This window comes from Rhincodon typus, chromosome 11, assembly GCF_021869965.1.
Source record: "Rhincodon typus isolate 14 chromosome 11, sRhiTyp1.1, whole genome shotgun sequence".
Classification (NCBI taxonomy): Eukaryota; Metazoa; Chordata; class Chondrichthyes; order Orectolobiformes; family Rhincodontidae; genus Rhincodon; species Rhincodon typus.
The window spans coordinates 67,565,972-67,587,222 of NC_063342.1; the positions used below are offsets into that span (position 1 = coordinate 67,565,972).

General features: G+C 40.2%; 1 protein-coding gene across 1 annotated transcript in view; it reads right to left on the bottom strand.

Annotated features, from left to right (window-relative positions):
* The window catches only part of LOC109932260 (putative potassium channel regulatory protein), a 79,713-nt gene extending 67,097 nt beyond the window's left edge, over positions 1–12,616 (bottom strand). The window contains exon 1 of the mRNA XM_020531497.2: positions 11,978–12,616. Within this exon, the coding sequence (XP_020387086.1) occupies positions 11,978–12,549 (572 nt within the window). The 5' untranslated portion in view covers positions 12,550–12,616. The remainder of the gene's footprint in view (positions 1–11,977) is intronic.
* Between the last annotated feature and the right edge of the window lie 8,635 nt (positions 12,617–21,251).

The following is a 21,251-nucleotide window of genomic DNA, read 5'->3' on the forward strand; positions in this document are numbered from 1 at the left end:
TCATTGCTCAGACCTTTGAGTATAGGAGTTGAGAGGTCATGTTGGCTGTGACGTTTTTCCACTGGAGCTTAGGATGTTCAGTGGTGACCTTATAGAGGTTTATAAAATCACGAGGGTCATGGATAAAATGAAATAGCAAGGGTTTATTTTAACCTAGGGTGAGGGAGTTCAAAACTTGGGAGAACATTAAGGGACATGAGGGGCAACTTTTTTTTTGTTTACATAGGTGTGGTTTGTATATGGAATAAAATGCAAGAGGAAGTATTGGATGCAGGTACAGTTGCAACATTTAAAAGACGTTTGGAGTGTTATGGGCCAAACACAGGCAAGTGGGACTAGTTTGGTTTGGGAACTTGGTTCGTACGGACTAGATAGACTGAAGGGTCTTTTCCCTCCGGGTGAAAAAGTTTTTCCTCAAATTCCTCTAAACCTCCTGCCTTTCACTTTAACATTATGCCTCCTTGGACTAAGGGGAACATCTGTTCTCTATTTACCCTGTCCATGCTCCTATATCTGATACACCTCTATCAGGTACTTCAAGATTATTCACTCCCAAACAAAACAGACTGATCGACATTTTTGAGAAGATTTGTAGTTCAGGTTATTGATGCAGTTATTGACTTGCTCACCAAGCTGGTAAGTTTGTTCGCAAATGTTTTGTCATCACACCAGTGCGACTGGGACAACTTAACTATCCTAGGACAAGCCAAGCAAAGCACTCGAGAATTCCTAGAGGCCTGGCACTCAAACCGGAACTCCATTAACAAACATGTAGAGCTGGACCCTATATACCAGCCACAAAGACACAAATCTGGAAGTGATGCCACCCATCCCAGCAAACCAAGACACATAAATAGCAAGTGAGACAGAACACCAACATTTCACCAGAGGTGCACTGATGATCTTGCCTAGTACGGTGATGAAATGTTTGCAAACAAACATGTCAGCTTGGTGAGCAAGTCAACTGCAAAACAGACTTAGCTTATTCAGCCTCTCTTCAGAGCTAAAATGCTCCTTTCTAGGCAACATCATGATGAATTTCCTTTGCAGCCCCTCCAATTCAAAGACATTCCTCCAAGAGAGTAGTGACCAGACAGACTGTGCTCCAGTTGTGTCCTAAGCAGAGTTCTGTACAATTCCACATGATCTCCCTGCTCTTATAATTTACGCCGCAACTGATAAAGGCAAGTGTCCTGTTTCCCACCTTATTTATCCCATTAACCTGTCCTGCCACCTTCAGGAATCTATGGTTAAGCACCCAAGATCTCTCTGCTCCTGAGCTTCTCTAGTGTGTTGCCATTCATTGATTTCCCTTGTCTTGTTCTTTCTTTCAAAGTGCATCAGCTCACATTTATCAGGGTTAAATTCCATTTCCCATTAATCTGCTCTATATCTTCCTGTGACCTAACATCTTCCTCCTCACCAACCACCACCTGGCTAATCTTTGTGTCATTTGCAAACTTATCATCCCCATGAGTATGACAAATAATAAGGTACCTAGCACCGATTCCTAATATTTAGTGGGAAGTTCTGTTCGTCCAATATTGTATGTTGGCAAGAATTTGACAGACTAGAGACAGTGGCGAGGTAGACCTGAATGTCATAGTACCACAAACTGACTAATCTAAAACTGCAACTTAAATGCCATGCTGAGCTTGTTATTCTTAGTAGTTTATATTGTATACAACAGAAATTAGTGTTGAAAAACATGTAATCCACAACTCATTTAATATCATAAAACTACAGAAATGTTGCAGTGCAGAAAGAGGTCACACAGTCTAACAAGTCTATGCTGGGTCTGAAAGTCTAGACTGGACTCTGCTCCCATCACAGTTTCTCATCGCAAATTCCATACCCTAGTGGTTTATTTTCAAAAATCTCAAATGCTTTCATTCCTGACAATCTCAAATTTCTGCTCCCAACTCAATATTCTGTGCCTTTCCTTAAATAATGTTTCCAGAAAATGCAAAGGAAGCAATGGAATCAAATTTGTTCAGAGAATATTGCTAAATCTACAGATATGATTATTCCGTCAATGATAAATGCAAACTGTACTTGCAGATAACTCAGTCCAGTTTTAGAGTTCATGAACATCAAATTAATATCACATATGTGTTGCACTGAGTTTTCAACCATGGTCGACATTACTCACCAGGGAAATAATGTCAAATTTCCTTAAGTAATACTTCATCATGTGGAATTAGTATGAATGCGTATCCCTCTGTTGGTTAGACTTTGTTAGTATAAATCTTGTTAGAAGGTATTATTAAAAAAGCTTTACGCAATTGTGATTTAGGGGGACAACAGGAGTCTGAAACGGGAGGTGATCGGGGAAGTGGTTCAGGACATTACATTCTTGATTGTGAAATAAGTTTACTTCCAGCATGCAATGTTAAGAAGAAAATAAAATAAACAAGTGCAATTTATTAAAGCATTAACTTGGAAATGAAAATCAGTAGAACCAAAATAATACAGCACTCTCTCAGCTGTGGAACTTAACCTGGTGACTTACTCGAAAACAATTATAGGAATACCAGCTCCTGTTGAGTGATTTACCCATCCTGCCAGTCTTTATGCAAACTTACTCAAAATAACTCAGCAGGCCATCCAATAACTACACAAATATTCCAGCAGTATTAGAGCTTGGTGATTGAGAAAGATTCGGAGGCGGAGGAGAAGGGACTTAAAATTTTGTCTGAGCATATCCACAGAGATTAGATAACTTGACAGAGCACAAATCAATTCTGCGACATTTCTAATCTCTGAACACTCAATAAATGTTTTAGTCCACCCAACCATCAGTGCCATCTATATATTCAATTGTGATAGTACTGACCCTTTCAGTTAAGAAAATATTCAATCTTACCTGAATGCAAATCTTCCCTTGTAGCCTGGAGTATAAATAAATCTTTTAAGAATTTAACTACCATAAAAATACATTGTAATGATCATGTTTCTAAATTTTAGATATTGTTCCCTTTTATTTATTTGCTTATAATAGTTCTTTGGCTGATAAACTAGAGTTTACAACAGTCCCTTTCACCCAATCTAATTTATAACTAAGTGAAATGCAGTAAAAATTTGTTTCAGTAGCCATCAAATCCTCTCATCTTTTGTAATTAGTTGCAAGTCTATTCAATTGACTCAGATGAATTTTCTGCTTAAGAATCATGTGAATTAAGATCCAACGCTTTTGAGAAATTCAGATGATTCTGTACTGACCTTACCCTATTTCTCCCAAACCAAGTGTACTTGCATACGAGGATTGTTTAATTAGTTTCTACTTTTTAATAATTAGAAGAGGAACTAGAAACCCAAGGCTTCAGGCTAGTATATTTCCCTTCATTGTTTAGCTTGTTCAAGAGCAGAAAGATGCCCACTTCAGTCTACAGCTTTTAAGTTACTGATAGGATTGCCTTGAATGATAAGAAGTTGCAGCATGCTGCTATGCAGAGGGACCTGGGTGTCCTTGTGCATGAATCACAGAAGGTAGGTCTGCAGGTACAACAAGTAATTAGGAAGGCAAATGGAATTTTGTCCTTCATTGCTAAAGGGATTGAAATAAAAAGCAGAGAGGTTATGTTGCAGCTGTACAAGGTGCTGGTGAGGCCACACCTGGAGTACTGTGTGCAGTTTTGGTCTCCTTACTTGAGAAAGGATGTATTGGCACTGGAGGGGGTGCAAAGGAGGTTCACTAGGTTGATTCCGGAGTTGAGGGGGTTGGCTTATGAGGAGAGACTGGGTAGATTGGGATTATATTCATTGGAATTCAGAAGATTGAGGGGGGATCTTATAGAAACATATAAAATTATGAAGGGAATAGATAAGAAAGAAGTAGTTAGGATGTTTCCACTGGCAGGTGAAGCTAGGACAAGAGGGCATAGCCTCAAGATTAGAGGGAGCAGATTTAGGACTGAATTGAGAAGGAATTTCTTCACCCAGGGGGTTGTTAATCTATGGAATTCCTTGCCCAGTGAAGTAGTTGACGCTACTTCAGTAAACGTTTTTAAAAAAAAGGTAGATTTTTTTTGAACAATAAAGGAATTAAGGGATACGATGAGAACGCGGGTAAGTGGATCTGAGTCCACAAAAGGATCAGCCATGATCTTATTGAATGGCGGAGCAGGCTCGAAGGGCCAGACGGCCTACTCCTGCTCCTAGTTCTTATGTTCTTACGTTCTTATGTTCTTATGTTCTTCTCAGTGAAGAGGCAATGCTATTGTCAAAGACTTTTCATTTGTAAATAAAGGGTAATTGGTGATGGGATGCTGACCTCTAAAGATTTATTTCAGTGGCAATGAGAGTAAAGTATGATACTAAAAAAATCACTTGCAGCAGTTGTTTTGAAGTTGGAGGAAAGCATCTTCTTATCTCATGCCTATGTTTGGGAAGCATTGACTCATTTGATCCTGCTGTCAAGGCCTAGGCTCGGTACGTGAAAAGAATGCATTTTTTTTCCATGCAAAGCAAATGGTGGCAGATGATAAAAAACGAGTAAATCTCCTGACAACCTGGAGCTTCAGCTTTTTCAGTGATTAGGAGTCTAACGTTTCAAGAATTGATTGACCTAGTTAAGGAATATTATGATCCCAAGCCTCCTTAAATTCTGAGGCGCTTTCACTTTTACTCGGCAATTTGAGAACCAGGGAATCTATATCAAGGTTTTTGACTCGGTTAGGACAACAGGCAGAAGCCTGTGAATTTGGTTTTAACCTAAATGAGATATTTAGAGAATGTCTAGTATGCAGGATGAATGATGTGACTATGCAAAAAGGCATACTAACTGTAGCTCAACTGAACTTCAAACAGGAGCTACAAATGGCTTTATCAGTGGAAAATGCGGCAAGTGGATCACGTGAGTTGCAGGCTATTCCAATGGAAGTGGACACCCTCGCCAGCTCCCCTGAGCTTGGGGAACACTACCTGAATGCAGGCAACTACACAGCCTCACTCACAAAATATCCTGATAAGTGTAACTCTAAAACTCCAAAACAAAGCCAAGTCTTGGCTAAACAGTTACAATTTTCTTCAGGATCGCACCTGGCAAGACATTGTAAATGCTGTCAATGTGGGGTTTCAGGACAGCTACAGAGTCCTACTAAACATGAGTGGAGAAAGATAATTCATAGGCCAGTATCCAGGGTGGTGTTTAAGAGAGTTAATGCCCTGGAAACTCTACCTGCATCTGGTTTGGAACAATTGAATTGCTTAGCAACATCTAAATCAGAACCAATCAAGATAAACAGCTAGTTAAATGGCCATCCAGTTCAAATGGAGGTCGATACTAGCGTGGCTGTATCAGTGATCACAGAATCAGTTTTTAATAACATTCACTCTGGCCTCCAGCCCTTAAATTTTTGCAAGATTTCAGATAGGCTGAGAACTTACAACTTTTGCGAATTATGGGTACAACCTATAGTAGCAGGCTGGGGCCCAAACTTGATGGGGCAAAATTGGTTGCAAGAGATTCACTTAGACTGGCTCAAAATTTTTCAATTAGAAAATGGCTGCCTGAGTGAAGTCCTTTTAAATACCCAGACGTTTTCCAGGGAAGGTCTAGGGACTATCAGAGGAGCCAATGCAACTTTGCATGTTGACCAGGAAGCAATTCCACAAAATTGCAAGGCTTTTCCAGTGCCATCTGCCTTACAGGCAAAAGTAGAAGCAACTCAGCTGACTGGAAAGTGAAGGCATCATCAAACCAGTCCAATTTGCAGAATGGACAGCACCGGTTATTCAAATTTTGAAGCCCAGTGGGTGAGTTCACCTTTGTGGGGATTTTAAACAAACAGTAAACTGTTTTTGGCGGTTGGATAGATATCCAATCCCCTTGGATAGAGGATTTAAATGTAAAGCTGGTAGGAGTTTTATGCATCGTGATGCTTGACATGAGCCATGCTTACTTGTAATTGCATTTCGACCAGAATTCTCAGAATAATGCTACAATTAATAAGACTTGTACCAATATACGAGACTGTCACTGGGTGTACCATCAGCCTAGAGATAACAAGGTGTAGAGCTGGATGAACACAGCAGTCTGTTCAGTTTTTCAGTGGATAATGGTAAACATTTTGAGCTCTACCTCGGGTTGCCATTTACCCAGATGACGCCCTGATAACAAGGAAAACTAATAAAGGACCCGTAGAGAATTTGGATACAGTCTTGGGTGTTTTTCCAAGGCAGGCATATGCCAAAGAAAGGAAAGATGTGTGTTCTCGGCCCCTCAAGTGACCTACTTGAGCTACAGGGTTGACAAAACTGGGTTACACCCATTGGAAGATAAAGTGAGGGTGAGCAAAGGTGCCTTGGTCATCTTGTTTGTCCAGGAGCTTAGGTTGTTTCTGGGTCTGGTAAATTATTATGGAAAGTTCATATGCACCATTGCATCAATTCTTAAAAAACGGTCAGCCTTGGAAATGGCCCAACAGACAGGCCTTAGCTTTCGATGAAGTAAAGAAACAACTATCATGCTCTAATGACCGTCATGATCGCACTATGATCCCAAGAAAGATCTGGTATTCAGATTCGATGCCTCCCCATATGGCATTGGGATGGTATTAGCTCATTGGTGTCCCACTGGAGAGGAATGCCCAATAGCTTTTGCCTCCGGCACTTTGGCTAATGCAGAGTGTAAATATGCCCAAAAAGAAAAAGAAGAATTGGCAGTTATATTTGGAGTCTGAAAGTTTCACCAATACCTTTATGGGCAGAAATACATGATAATCACAGACCACAAACCCTTATTTAATCTGCTTGAAGAGGCTATAGATTCAGGCTGCATTCAGTGGTGGCCTCTAATATTAAGTGCTTATAATTACAAATTAGAACACTGTTCAGGAGGCCGAATAGCGAATGCAATTGTATTAAGCCATCTTCCATTAGCAGATAAATCACCCGTGATACCCACAGTGGAAGAGTTAGTCATGGCAATGAATTTTCTGGATATGCTACCACTCACAGCTAACAATTTCAGACTTTGGACACAGAATAGATCCAATCCTTTCCAAACTGAAACAATTGGTATTAGTGGGGGAAACCAAATGGCAGTTGCAAGTAGAATTAAAATCTTTTTTGGACCCAGAGCGACCAGCTTACAGTAGAGTTTGGCATATTGTTACGGGAATCCAGAGTGATTTCCAAGCAAAGGTCACCATCAAATACTGTCTGAACTCCTCCAGGGGTCTCCAAAATGAAGATGTTATCAAGGAGTTATGTCTAGTGGCCAGGCTTGGATGTAAACATAGCCACATTGGTGGGACACATCCATGGGAATGGCCGGCTATACTTTGGACTTGTTTACATATCAACTATGCAGATTTTTTCATGGGTTCAATGTTTTTAGTTATTGTAGACACCCACCCACTCAAAGTGGTTGGACATGCACAGAGTCTATTCATCAAACAGTGGACTGACAATAGAAAAATTGCACACATCTGTTGCAACACACGGAGTTCAGGAGGAATTGGTCACAGATAACGGGCCGTTGTTTACCAAAAGGAACTCTAGTTACCTCCTAAATGGGAGGTATGAATGGCATTTGACATATTAGGATAGTTCTATACCAACCATCATCCAATGGCCTGGCAGAAAAAGCAGTGCAAACTTTGAAGGCTGCACTGACGAAACAACCTGTAGTCTCACTAGATACCATAGATAGCAAGTTATTACAGTTATTGTTTGCTTATAGAATGACACCACATGCAACTACAGGGATAGCACCCAGCAGAGTTGTTAACAATTAGTAGACGTCACACCAGGCTATCTCTGATCTTGCTGGACCATGGTGGAGGGGTTAAACAGCTTCAGGAACTCCAATGCTGAAACCAAAAATCTGTCAAACAAGAGAGACAGTTTGATACAGGGGACAAAGTTTGGTGCAAGAATAATGGAAGTTGCCCCAAATACATCATGCCCAAATAGGCATAGCGAATGCGAAATCAGGACTAGTAACTTATAAAGTTCGGGTAGGTGTGACTGTTCTGAATAAGCATGTGGACCATTTGAAAGCTGCAAATTCACAGACTGGGTGGAAGCAAAACTTGCCCTGCTCCTTGGAACTTTCAGAAATACTTCAGGGACCTGTTGATTCACCCTTTCCATCAAACATTGTCAAGTCCTCTGAATCAGAAATGGGCATGATGGAGGTAGCCGCCATGCCATTTCTGCCTCTGGAAGAAGGGAGTGAAAGTCTATCTAGGTGCTCCAGGTCAAGAGGCGAGCTTCCATTGTCATGCGCCTCTTGTGTCAGATTCTGAGTTGGACAAACCTGAGCTATTGTTAAGATGCCCCAGGAATCAGAACACCATGTGTGTATGGACTCAAAGAGAGGAATGTAGTGATTGTAACAAGGTCAGTGAGCTGGACCTCATAGAATATGAGTTCCCTGATTGGAGCTGTTAATCTGGTCCCAATCAGGGAGACCTGACTGAAATAAAACAGTGAATGTCAGGGATATTGAGCCTTGAATGCCTGAGTCACTAAAGAGGCTATTGTCAAAGGCTATGCACTTGTAATTAAAGGGTGATTGGTGATGGGATGCCAGCTTCTGAAGAGGGGAAGCAGCAGGTGACTGCGGGAGTTGTGGAGGCAACGCAAGGGAGCTAAGGGCTTTGAAAAGAAATAGTGAGGGCAGTAGCAAGGGACACTGGGGACTGACAGAACAGTATTGGGTTTTCTTGACTGTCTATGTTCAATTTGCTACAGGCAGATGCTGGCACTCACACTGCTTTTGCTCACATGCAAGAAGTATACAGCCCAGTGTAAAAATAAGCACAGCTTCCTTAAAACATGGCCTGCCAAAAACTGGAGTTATACAACTGCCTGCAGAGTGAAAAATTGTTTCAATTTTCCAATTGCCAATGGTTTCACTTCTCCAATTTAATACATAGCAGAATCAGATGAGTGAGCTTACGTTGGAATGACTGCCACTTTTATGTCACTACGATGCAGAAACTACTTCAAAGTCATACAGAAGTAGCAGTAAAAATGCACCTTTGCATTTGCATCAGTGGTGGTGGTCTTGCCTGTTTTGAGAGCATTGCATATTGAACTTTGCCAAGTAATGACTGGAATTATCAAAGTAAAAATGGACACGACTCTTGAAATACACCTAAGGTGAAAAGCACCATCACTGCCAGTCCCCAACTCAAAAGTGGGGGGTGGGTTTAACTGAGCAGTTTTTAATTATTCATTATAGACATGGGCAATGCTGGTTGTGTGTGCATTTATTACCCGTCTCTAGTTGCCTTTGAAGAGGTGGTGAACAGCTGCAGTCCTTGTGCCTTAGGTAGACCCACAGTAATTCTAGGGAAGATGCTCCAGGATTTTGACCCAATGACACAGCAATATATTTCCAAGTCAGGATGGTAATTGGCTTGGAGGAGAATTTGTAGATGGTGGTGTTCCCATGTGCCTGCTGCCCTTGACCTTCTGAAAAGAAGTGGTCATCTGTTGGAAGGCAGTATTTAAGAAGTCTTGGTGATTTTCTGCAGTGCGTCTTGAAGATGGTACACATTGCTATTGTTGAGCATCAGTTGTGGAAGGAATGGACATTTTTGGATGTGGTCCCAATTAAGTATGTTGGATAATTTTAAACTTCTTAAGTGTTGTTGGAGCTGCACTCATCCAGACAAGTGGAAAGTATTCCATCATACCCCTAACTTGTGCCTTGTAGATGGCGGACAGGCTATGGGAAGTCCGAAGGTGAGTTACTTTCTGCAGGATTCCTAGACTCTGACCTGCTCTTGTATACTGTCTATTTATATGGCTAGTGCAGTTCTGTTTCCCAACAAACTCTTAGCCCTATTCTTATGTCTTTGAAACAACTGATCTCTGAATCATGGCACAGAAGGTCCATCGTACCATCATCAGAAGATTGACACTTATTTCATTTGAACAGCCTGTGTAGGGATGATGGACCTTCTGTGCCATGATTCAAAGTGTCAATCTTCCGCGTTATCCCCATAATTTTGTATGTTACTTTTATCCAAATAATCATCTAACCAGTGTGTTTTCCATACCCTAACTACTTGCTGAGTTAAAAATATTTCTTTTCCTCATGTTACCCTTCTTTGGAAAATTGCCTTAAATCTATCTTTTTCATTTTTGTTTGTTTTACAACTGGGAACAATTTCTCCCTATCTATTCTATGAAGCCCTCCAGAGATGATGTGAACAGGAGCATCTTTTAGTTGGAAGGAACTTTGTTATAAAAAACTGACTTCATCCTCACCAATCTGTCTAGCATAGATTCGTTTGTCCATGACAGAATTTGTCAAAGTTCCCACAATACAGTCCTTATGGAGACAAAGTCCCACCCTTACACTAAGAATATTTTACATCATAGTGTGTGGCAGTATCCATGATGTAAGGTATCTGGTCAATTATAACCCCAGTGACAATAATGACATTGCATGTTAAGGGACAATGGTTAGATTACTTCTTGTTGCAGATGGCCACATGTGTGGTGTAAATATTGGGAGATGCTGTGTTTGTATAGAATCTGCACAGAGCTTCCCAACTATAGTGCAGCTAAATTATTACTTTTGAAACACACTTAGAATTACAAGTTATCCTATAGAAGAGGGGGTCACTTCCCTGAACTTAGCAGAAGTCTATCTGAATTAAAACTGGTTTAATAGATCATGCCATTTCGCTTGTCAAAAGACAAAGCATCGGATTAGTGTAGTTAAATACTTAACTGGCTCAGTTAAGTGACATCTCCTTAGATACTTGATGTAGGGAATGGGCAAATAAAAACAATGGAGAAACTCTTTGCCTGTTTATATTGCATTACCACTGAACTTGTTCACATACAAAACCAACAGAAATTAATCTAATTGCTATTGAAACTAATTGGAAATAGAGTTGAACATTCTTAAGCTTTCATTAAAACGGTATGACCTATTATTCCCCCTGTAATCAAGGTGGCTAGCTTGTGAAATCCAAGCTTCAAAATCTCCCCTCCCCCTACCGCATCCCAAAACCAGTCCAGCTCGTCCCCGCCTCCCGAACCTGTTCTTCCTCCCACCTATCCCCTCCTCCCACCTCAAGCCGCACCCCCATCTCCTACCGACTAACCTCATGCCGCCCCCTTGACCTGTCTGTCCTCCCTGGACTGACCTATCCCCTCCCTAACTCCCCACCTACACTCACCTTTCCTGGCCCCATCCCCGCCTCTTCGACCTGTTTGTTTCCTCTCCACCTATCCTCTCCTCTATCCATCTTCTATCCGCCTCCCACTCTCTCCCTATTTATTTCAGAACCCCCTTCCCCTCCCCCTTTTCTGATGAAGGGTCTAGGCCCAAATGTCAGCCTTTCTGCTCCTATGATGCTGCTTGGCCTGCTGTGTTCATCCAGCCCTGCACCTTGTTGTCTCAGTGGTCCTTATCAGACCTCGTTATCCATATTTAGGTACATCCATGTTGCGTTTTGCTGTCAGTAACCCTCAAACATAAATGTTAAACATGTAAAAATTAAAAATAAAATGCACATCTGGTTTCGTAGGAAGAATAACTAAATTCATCTATGCAATGTTAAACCAAGGTCCTCCTTGCCCCCTCAGATACTATTTTAAAGCAAATTTCTCCTAAGTGCCCTGGCCAATATATTTAACCCTCCATCAATATCAGTTTTAAAATAAAGTCTTGTGGGCTTTTGTGACACAATGGTAGTGTCCCTATATCTGAGCTAGAAGGTTCAGGTTCAAGTTCTACATGTTCCAGGGGTGTGCAATAACATGTCTGAACCTGTTGATTAGAAAATATTTAAACTGGTGCCATTACCGCATATCTTTTCGTGACAACTTTCTGAGTACAAACTGACTGTGGCATTACCTATAAAATCTCTCCCTTCAAAATAACTTAATTGGTGGTAAATTGCTTTGGGATGCAATACAGTTGGTGAAAGATATGAACAGGTGTTCTTTCCTGTGTGTTCAGATATGTTGGAAGAGGGTGTTTGGGGGATTGGCTCTTTACCTTGTCGAGAACTCGTCCCCAGCCGAATAGTCGGTTCCACACTGGAAGACCAGATCGTGGTGAGAAGGTCTCTGCAATGGAATCGAAACTAAGGATCTGTGAGCTGAGAAAGAATGATTCCAGTTCTGACTAGGCTGCTCAGCAGACACTGTAATGCGACCGGCTAATGTTTCAATCGTACTGTTGCAAGAACAGAAGACTCGGAAATAGGAGTAGGTTTCCTGGAGGGAGAATCTCACCTCCAGAATCTCAAGCCTCTGCTTGAGCCGATCCTGGTTGAGGAGATCAACCAGGGAGGGCAGGTCGTAGAAATCCGCCTCCCTCACCAGCCTGTCATGATCCGAGAATCCGGGAGGAAGAGTGATCTGGCGGGTCCGCAGAAAGTCCAGGATGTACTGAAATAAACTGCCGTCCCTGTCTACGAAAAGCTGTCCGTTGACCAGTCGGAAGTCAGGGTCGCCTCCTTCCAGCACGCGTGCCAATTTCGAGTCTTGATATTTCTTAAGCGTAGCAACAAAGGTAGTGAACTTCATGCCACCCACGTTCAGAAATACTACCTCTCCTTTGCTCATTATTACAGGGTTTTGACTATTTCTAACCCTATTCCCGACGACACTATTTCTCCCTCCGGAGTGCACGGTTCTGACACCCCACAGCGACTGAAAGGCTCAACCTTCGTGCCTGGACTCGTTTCCAAGCAACTCCGCTGTACACAGACCGGGCAATGGTGTCCAGGAAATGTTGCTGCAAAGAAATCCTCAACAAACAGGAATAATGATTGACTGATTGATTGTCACCTGTACCGAAATACAGTGAAAAGTTTTGTTTACCAGTGGTACAGGCAGATCATAGTCAACAAAGGCTTCCACAGACGCATACAGGTTACATTGCACTGGCGAGATCAACGTTAGCAACATCAGCGGTGTTTGAGGCTAGAAGTAATCGCCCAGAAGAAGCCTTCCTGAATCTGCTAGTGCATTTGTTCACAGCAAGCCAGGCAGCATCTGGAGGAAAGGAGCAGTCAACATTTCAGTTATTACCCTTCTTCAGTCCTTTCCTGCACATGCTGCCTGGCTTGCTGTGTTCTTCCAGCTTCCTGTTTGCCTACCTGGATTCCAGCATCTGCAGTTTTTTTTTTGTCTCTAGTGCATGTGTTCAGGCTTCTGGACCTTCTGCCTTACAGAAGAGGTTGTAGGAGATCATTACCATGGTGGGATGGGTCTTTATTATGATGTTGGTCACCTTTCCGCAGCAGCGAGCCATGTAAATAGATTCCATGGATGGAAGGTTGGCTTCTGTGATGGTCTGGGCTGCACACACCACCTTCTGTAGTTTCTTACAGTCCTGGACAGAATGGTTGCCATACCAGGCCACTGTGCAACAACAGTATGCTTTCAATGGTACATCTGTAGAAGTTGGTTAGGGATCTACAGACATGCCAAATTTCCTGAGCTGCCTGAGAATGAAGAGGCATTGTTATGCCTTCTTGACTGTCATATCTATGTGGGAAGTCCTGGAAAGGTTGTCGGTTATTGTCACTCTGAGGAACTTGATGCTTTTCAGCCTCTCAACCTGTTCCATTGATGTAGATGGGGACATGTTCTAAGAAGTGTCGTACTGGACTTGAAACGTTAACTCTGTTTCTCTCTCCATACCTGCTGAATTTCTCCAGTATTCTCTTTTCACACCAACAAATACAATCTCTCCTAGTCTTTCATGATTGATTTAAGTGAGACATGACACCCCTTACCCTTACAAAACTGTGTCCTTCAGCAACAGATTTTATAGCTAGAAGAACATAAAGACTAAGACATCAACCAAGGAAAGGTTCAATGGCTCGACCACAGTTTTTTTGCTTGTGTAGTTTTAGTTAGTTGTACATCCTCAATCAAAATGAAAAGATGAATGACAGTGCAAAGTATTACTTCTTCAGGCCCTGGAAAAACCCAGCACTTCTGGTAGCACTCTGTGAAGAAGAAATCAGTTCAAATTTCAGGCCTGGTGATCTTGTCCATATCCGACCTAGGCTTACCAACTGCTTCTCCACACAATGCTGAATATTCCCAACATTTTCTATCTCTGTTCCATATTTATTTCATTTTGATGAGAAAGTACTTTAACTCTCTGTACTGTCCCACTCTCATACTGGTGGTAGAGTCATATAAATCAGTTCCATGTCTGTGCTTGTTTCAGTCTGATGTTTTCTCTCAAAAACTTCCCAGCAGTTTTGTTTTTTTTGGGAAGTTTTTGCTCTTTGAATACCACTTCCAAATGGTATCATGATTGAGAAAGCAGAATTCTGGAAAGTTAAATCACCCGAATTTGACATAATCTTATTTAATGGATTTTCTAGAATTTCCCAGAAAGGTTCAATCTGGCCAGTCAAAGTATTTCTGCTGACATAATTTCGTGCCTCTGCTTGCTTCTCAGGTATCTATTGTGCTTTTCAAGCAACAGTCTTAGTTTCCTGTTAGGGGAATGTAGGAGTTAGACTTCTGATTGAAGATTGAACAGGAGGTATTAGAAGGGAACAAATAAATATAAAAACAAATTTAAAGAAGGGAGGAGGCAGGTAGTGGTGAAGAAGATTAAATTGAGTTAATCTATGCAGAAACCAGACAGAGAGAGATACAAAGAAGGTGAGGCATTCCAGAAACAGACTACTCCAACTGGTTTTCTTTTAAGATGTACATGAATGAACGTAAATCAATTAACTGAAGGCTCTCTGCTGCATCGTCAGAAATTTGGGTAATCTGGCTGTCAATGTGCCCAACTTTAATCCTGCTGGCAATACCCAGTAATGGGTTTGCATTAGAGAGAATGGGTTCTCATCCCATTTCTGACAGTTCCTAGGTACCTGTTTCCAACTGAAACAAACATTTTGAATAACATTTTATTCTTGCTGTTGTGAGGAAACTGATATTGTCAGGGCTTTAGATTACTTAGAGGAGGGAGGAGTTTGTGGTGCGTCGGTTTCCAAAGCAAAAGAATATGGTGGCATTGAAGGGCAAGTATCTGACACTGATACCCAATGTGGGACAGAAAAAGATAGAGTGCACATGAACTTAAAAAGAGCAGTAAGTAGCATTAAAGGGGGGAAATGGTAAAAAGACTAAATTAATGGTTCTTTACTTAAATCTGCATAGAATTTGAAAAATAATAAATTAATGAAGGCACAAATAGAGGTTAATGGGTAGGATCTTATATCTATTATGAAGAAGTGGTAGCAAGGAGATCAAACATATTAACTAAATGTTCAGGAGTATGTGACTTAACTAAAGGACAGTCAGGATTGGAAGGGCAGTGGATTGGCTTCAAGATGAAGGAAAGAATGAAATTATCTTTGCTGGAAAAGCTTAGCTGGATAGGCAGCATCTGTGAAGAGAAATCAGAGTTAACGTTTCAGGTCCGGTGACCCTTCCTCAGAATGCAGGAAGGATCACCGGACCTGAAACATTTAACTCTGATTTCTCTCCACAGATGCTGCCAGATCTGCTGAGCTTTTCCAGCAATCTCTATTCTTGTTTCTGATTTACAGCATCTGCAGTTCTTTCAGTTTTTATGAAACTATATTTGTATGGTTAATTACAATGCATATGGTTAGAGGTAAGAAATAACAAGGGGGAGAAGACATCTGTGTGAGTAGTGTGTAGACCTCGTAACAATAGCTGTTCTTTAGAGAGTAAATCAGCAGATAATTAGGGCATGTAAAAAGGCAGTATATTAATCAGAGTGACTCTAATCTTCACATAGATTGAGAAAATCATATTGGTAAAGGTAGGCATGAGGAAGAATTCATGGTTTGCATTTGGGACAGTTTCCTACAATAATATGTTGTGGATCCAACCAAGGATCAGGCTATTTTGGTAATAAGGTTTAATAAATGATCTCAAAGTAAAAGATCCCCTAGGAAACAGTGGCCATTTCATAGTAGAATTTCACATTCATTTTAAGGTTGAGAATCTTAGGTTGGAAACAACTATTCAAAACTTAAATAAAGTAATTACATAGGGATGAATGTAGAGTTGGTAGGAGGCAAACTGGGAAAGGAGCTTAGTAGCAAGGATGGTTAAAGAACAATGGCAGATGTTCAAGAAAATAATCCATGACTCAGATCAAAGATTTATCCCAGTGTGGAAGAAAGATTCTAGGAAGAGAATAAACCGACCATGGTTAACCAAGAAAGTTAGGTTAGTACCAAATTGAAAGAAAAAAAAACATACCATGTGGCAAAGATTAAACCAGAGGATTGGGAAAAGTTTAACTCCAACAAAAGATGTTCGTAAAAAGGGAGGCAATAAGCTTGGAAAGCACACTAGTAAGTAATATAAAAATGGACAGTTTGAGCTTCTTCAATTATATAGAAAGGAAGAGAGAGGCCTAAGTGAAGATAGGTTCCTTGGAGAACACTAATAAAATTCCAAAAAATACTAAAATAATTAAGGGACTTAAGTAAAGAGAAAAAACAAACACAGTAACTATCATTACAGAAAACGTTCTGGGGAAACTAACGAAGCAAAATTTGGAAAAGTCCCAGAAGATTTCAGAAATGCCTACACAGCACCTTTATTCAAAAGGAGAATAGAAACAGGAAATATAGGCCAGTTGGCTAACATGGAAATCGTAGAGTCTAATGAAAAGGATGCAACAGTGGAACATTTGAAAGTAAATGATGCAATCCAGCAGAATCAACTATGCTTTATAAAGGGGAAATCATGACTGACAAGTTTATTAAAGTTATTTGGACATGTAACAAGCAGGATAGATAAAAAGGAAACAAGTAAATGTAATATGTTTGGGTTTCCAAAAAGGCATTTGATAAGGTACCACACATAAGGCTACCTAATAAGATAAGTGTTCATATTGGTGATATAGTAGCATGGATATAGGATTGCCTAACCAACAGAAGACAGAGAGTTAAGATAAACAAGGCATTTTCAGGATGACAACCTATAACTAGTGGAGTGTCACGCAAATTGGTGCTGAAGCTGCAATTATTTACAATATATATTAATGACTTGGATGAGGAAGGTGAATGTACTATCACCAATTTTGTAGATGGCACAGCACTAAATGGGAAGGCAAGTAGTGAAGATGACACAGTTGGTGCAGACAGGTTAAATTAAATCGGCAAAACTTGGGATGTGGAATACAATGTGGGAATGGGGGAAAATATGAGGCTATGCATTTTGGTAGAAAGTGTGAAAGAGTTGAATATTATTCAAATAGTGAAAGACTGCAGAAAGCTGCCAAACAAAAGGATTTGGAATCCTCCTGAATGAATCACAAAAAGCAAGCATCTGAATTCAATAGGCAATAGGGTAGGCAAATAGATTGTTGTCCTTTATTACAAAGGAAATGGAGTATAAAAAAAGGTCTTGCTAAAACTGGAAAAGGCACTAGTCGACCACAGCTGGAATACATGAACAGTTTTTGTCCCTCCGCCTAAGGCATGATATACTTGCATTGGAGGCAGTCCAGAGATTGACTTTGGTATGGAGGGTCTTTCTTACAAGCAAATTGTTAAGGACTGTGTCTTTTTATTTTGTGTTTCTTCCAAAAAAAAAATCTATGGACTGAAATGAGATTTTTTTTTTTCAAAACTAGTGTTTGATAGGCAGGTTGTACATTTTGAAAGCGTGTACTGATTCCCGTTGCAGATGCCCTGTCAACAACAGTTTGATCAAACACTAATTGAAGTTTGAATTACAGATGATTTGGAGCCAATGAGGTGTACAGATACAACATTTGCTGGCAGCAAGAAGTTGATTGCTCTTTGGACTAACAACCAATTATTAATAACAGAGACCTTTTTTGCCTGCTAACAACTGTGGTTCATTCTCACACAACTGAACAACTTGGAGCAGGGAACAAGTTAGAGAGAGACAGGTGTTCATTTTCTCCCTGACTCAAAAGCAGTATCTCTGTTCTCTGCAGTTAGAACTCACCATAAACCTGAAGTAAAGCAGTTTATCTTTCCTGCAACAGTTATTGTGAGCTGTAACTTTTAAATGGTAAGTCAGACTTTTTTTTCAGTGAGCCAGCTACCTTGTATCTCTTATCAGTTTGTGGAAGCATCTGGATTAAGATGACTGAAGGAATATGCTGGCCAGCAGGAGAGTTAAAAAGGATCAATGCAACAACAGAACCTGGAAACAAAGCCTACTGAAATTGTATACCCCATTTCCTCCCATAAGTAACATATTTTACCCTGTCTGTTTGATTGTCTGCATGTATGTGTAAGGGGGAGCTTAGTTAGAGTTTTAATTAATAATGTTACATACCAATGGTTTACCTGTAGCTATACCTACCTATACCTGTTCTTGTTCAATACTAGAAACCTAGTCTTTCTCAATCTAGGTCTGACAGTCATGTGAACTGTGGACCTTTGCATACTTTCTAAAATCTTTAATTTTGTGATGACTCCAGAAATGCCAGAGTCCAATTTCCAGCGTGCTAACCCAGTGAATCATAAGGAAATGTTGAGTGAGTTGGAATTCTGCTCATTTGGAGTATAGAAGAATGGGAGGAGACCTTATTGAAACATATACAATTCTCAGGGGGCTTGAGAGAGCAGATGCAGAGAGGTGTTTCACCGTGTGGGAGAATCTAGAATCACAGAGTATAATGTCAACATAAGGAACTGCCTATTTTAGACAGAGATGAGGAGGATTTTTTTCTCTCAGAGGGTAGTGAATCTGTGGAATTCTTTACAGTACAAAGCTGTTGAGGCTGGGCTATTAAGTTTATTCAACACTGAGGTAGATAGATTTTTAATCAGTAAAAGAATCAAAGGTTATGGGAAAAAGCAAGAAAGTGGAGTTGAGAATTACCATATCAGCCATGATTTCATTGAATGGTAGAACAGACCTGAGGCTGAATGGCCTATTTCTGTTCCTAACTCTAAGGGTCTTATTGAAGGGCCCATATCCATTGATAACTCAAGTGTACTTTCAGTTTTGTAAATGAAGTACATTCTACATTGTGGTGATGTGGGGTATGCCAGGAGAACTAAAACTTGGCAAGCTGCTACATCAGACATTTGGTGCTTTTAATTTCAGAAATGTTGATTTTTTTCTTTGCAATGAATCCCTAGACAACTACAAACTTAACCGAAAAGGCAAATAGAAAAGTTACCTTTGTTTCGAGAGTGTTGTAATACAAAAATGTTGCCGTTGTACTGAACTTTGGTCAGACTTGATCGTGGTGGCTCAGTGGTTAGAACTGCTGCCTCAACACCAGGAATCTGGGTTTGATTCCAGCCTCAGACTGTCTGTGTAGTTTGCACATTCTCCCTGTGTCTGCATGGGTTTCCTCCCACAGTCCAAAGATGTGCGGGTTAGGTGGATTGGCCATGCTGAATTGTGCAGGCTAGGTGGGTCAACCATGGGAAATGCAGGGTGGGCTGCCCTTCAGAGGGTTGGTTGCCCTTCAGAGGGTTGGTGTGGAGTTGATGGGCCGATTGGCCTGCTTTCACACTGTAGGGGCTCTATGAGTACTATAGTAAGTTTTGGAAACTACATGTCAGTGGACTATGGTTAATTACATTAACAAAATCAAGTGAAATCAGGGAGCACATCTTCCAAAAGATGGTGGAGATCTGTAGTTCTCTCTGAAAAAAGGCATTAAATTCTAGCTAAAGTATCATTTCTTTTTAAGACTCAGATTGATATATTTTATTTAAAGGAAACAGTATTAAGCAATATGGAACAAAAACAGGGAAATATAAGTATAGATCAGTCATTACCTAAGGAAATGACTCTAAGCGCAGTTGGCCTATGCATGTTGGGATGGCATAAAATATGGAACTTTGATCATTGAATTCCATTGGGTGAGTTAACAGCTAGAACTTATATGGGCTGACAAAGAACCAAAATACTAACCTTAAATGTCTACAGAGATCACCTGACCCACACAGATTGTCCAAGTTTCATAAAACCAAAGACAGTCAGACCCCATGAGAAGTGTAAAAACATCTCTTTCTCCTGTTTGATTTACACCATTGAGAATCTTCACATGTTGGAGATGGGGAAAAAAATGCAGAGAACAAAGAATCTTTTAAAAAAATACTGCAATATTACTACTGCCGATTACATCAATTAACCAACCATGGTCTTAATTTAAGATCTTATGCCTTGAGGACGCCTAAACTGTATATAAAGAAAAATTCATTTGTATTGGATACAATCTACTGTTAACTTTGTTTGTGTGTGTGAAAGACAGCATGAAGGAGGTAACAAGAGGATCCCAAATGCCAGCACAAAAGCCCTATACCTGTTGTGTCTTTATTATTTTCTATGAATACACAGGTAATAAACTTACTCTTTCTTTAATTCAAGAAAACCTGGTGATTGGCTCATTGCTTACGGTAAAAATTGTTGACATTTTAACTAGAAAGTGTTACAGTTTTTTGTTAACATGGGTGTGGGGGTTAGGAAGAGGAGAAAAGGGAGAGAAAAATGTATGAATCTGACAGCTAGTTTGGCCCTGTACAACTAATCCCTATCAAAATTTAAAATCAGACTGTGCCAAATATACTCTGAGATAGCAAGAACTGCAGATGCTAGAGTCAGAGACAACACAGTGTGGAGCTGAAGGAACACAGCAGGTCAGGCAGCATCAGAGGAGCAGGAATGTTGACATTTCGGATTGGGACCCTTCTTCAGAATTCTGAACCTGCTGTATTCCTCCAGCTCAATACTGTGTTGTGCCAAACATACCACAGTTTGCATTTTAATGCAAATCATTATTCTTGATTGCTGGTAATCCACAGTGATGGAACTTCTAACTTATTTTAAAAAGCTGAGAAAATTTATAAAGAGTATTTTAACAGAACCATAGAATGGAGATAGGTATTATGCTTTTTACTTCTATAGACTGAATTAGTAGAAGCCATCATTTCATTTATTGATACACTAAGATGTGGATAATGTACAAGGACTGTAAGCTTAGTCTACTGGGAACATATGTAAATATTACACTGTTATAATAAATCTAAGTATTCCTGAAATGATTTCTCAAATAATAGGCAGTGATAAATTAGTAAAACATTTATTAAACACAAGTACCCAGAATCAATTTTAGTTTGCATATGCACCATACTGATAGAATAGTAAAGTACATTCCTAATAATATGCCCACTGCGTTCATTGATAAAAATACCCAGACCATAAAAATAATATTACATTCATTTTGGTGAAACTAGTAGTAAGAAAAGTTGCAATACTATTTTTTACAGAAATAGATATGCATCACTGTGTGCATGCATGTGCAT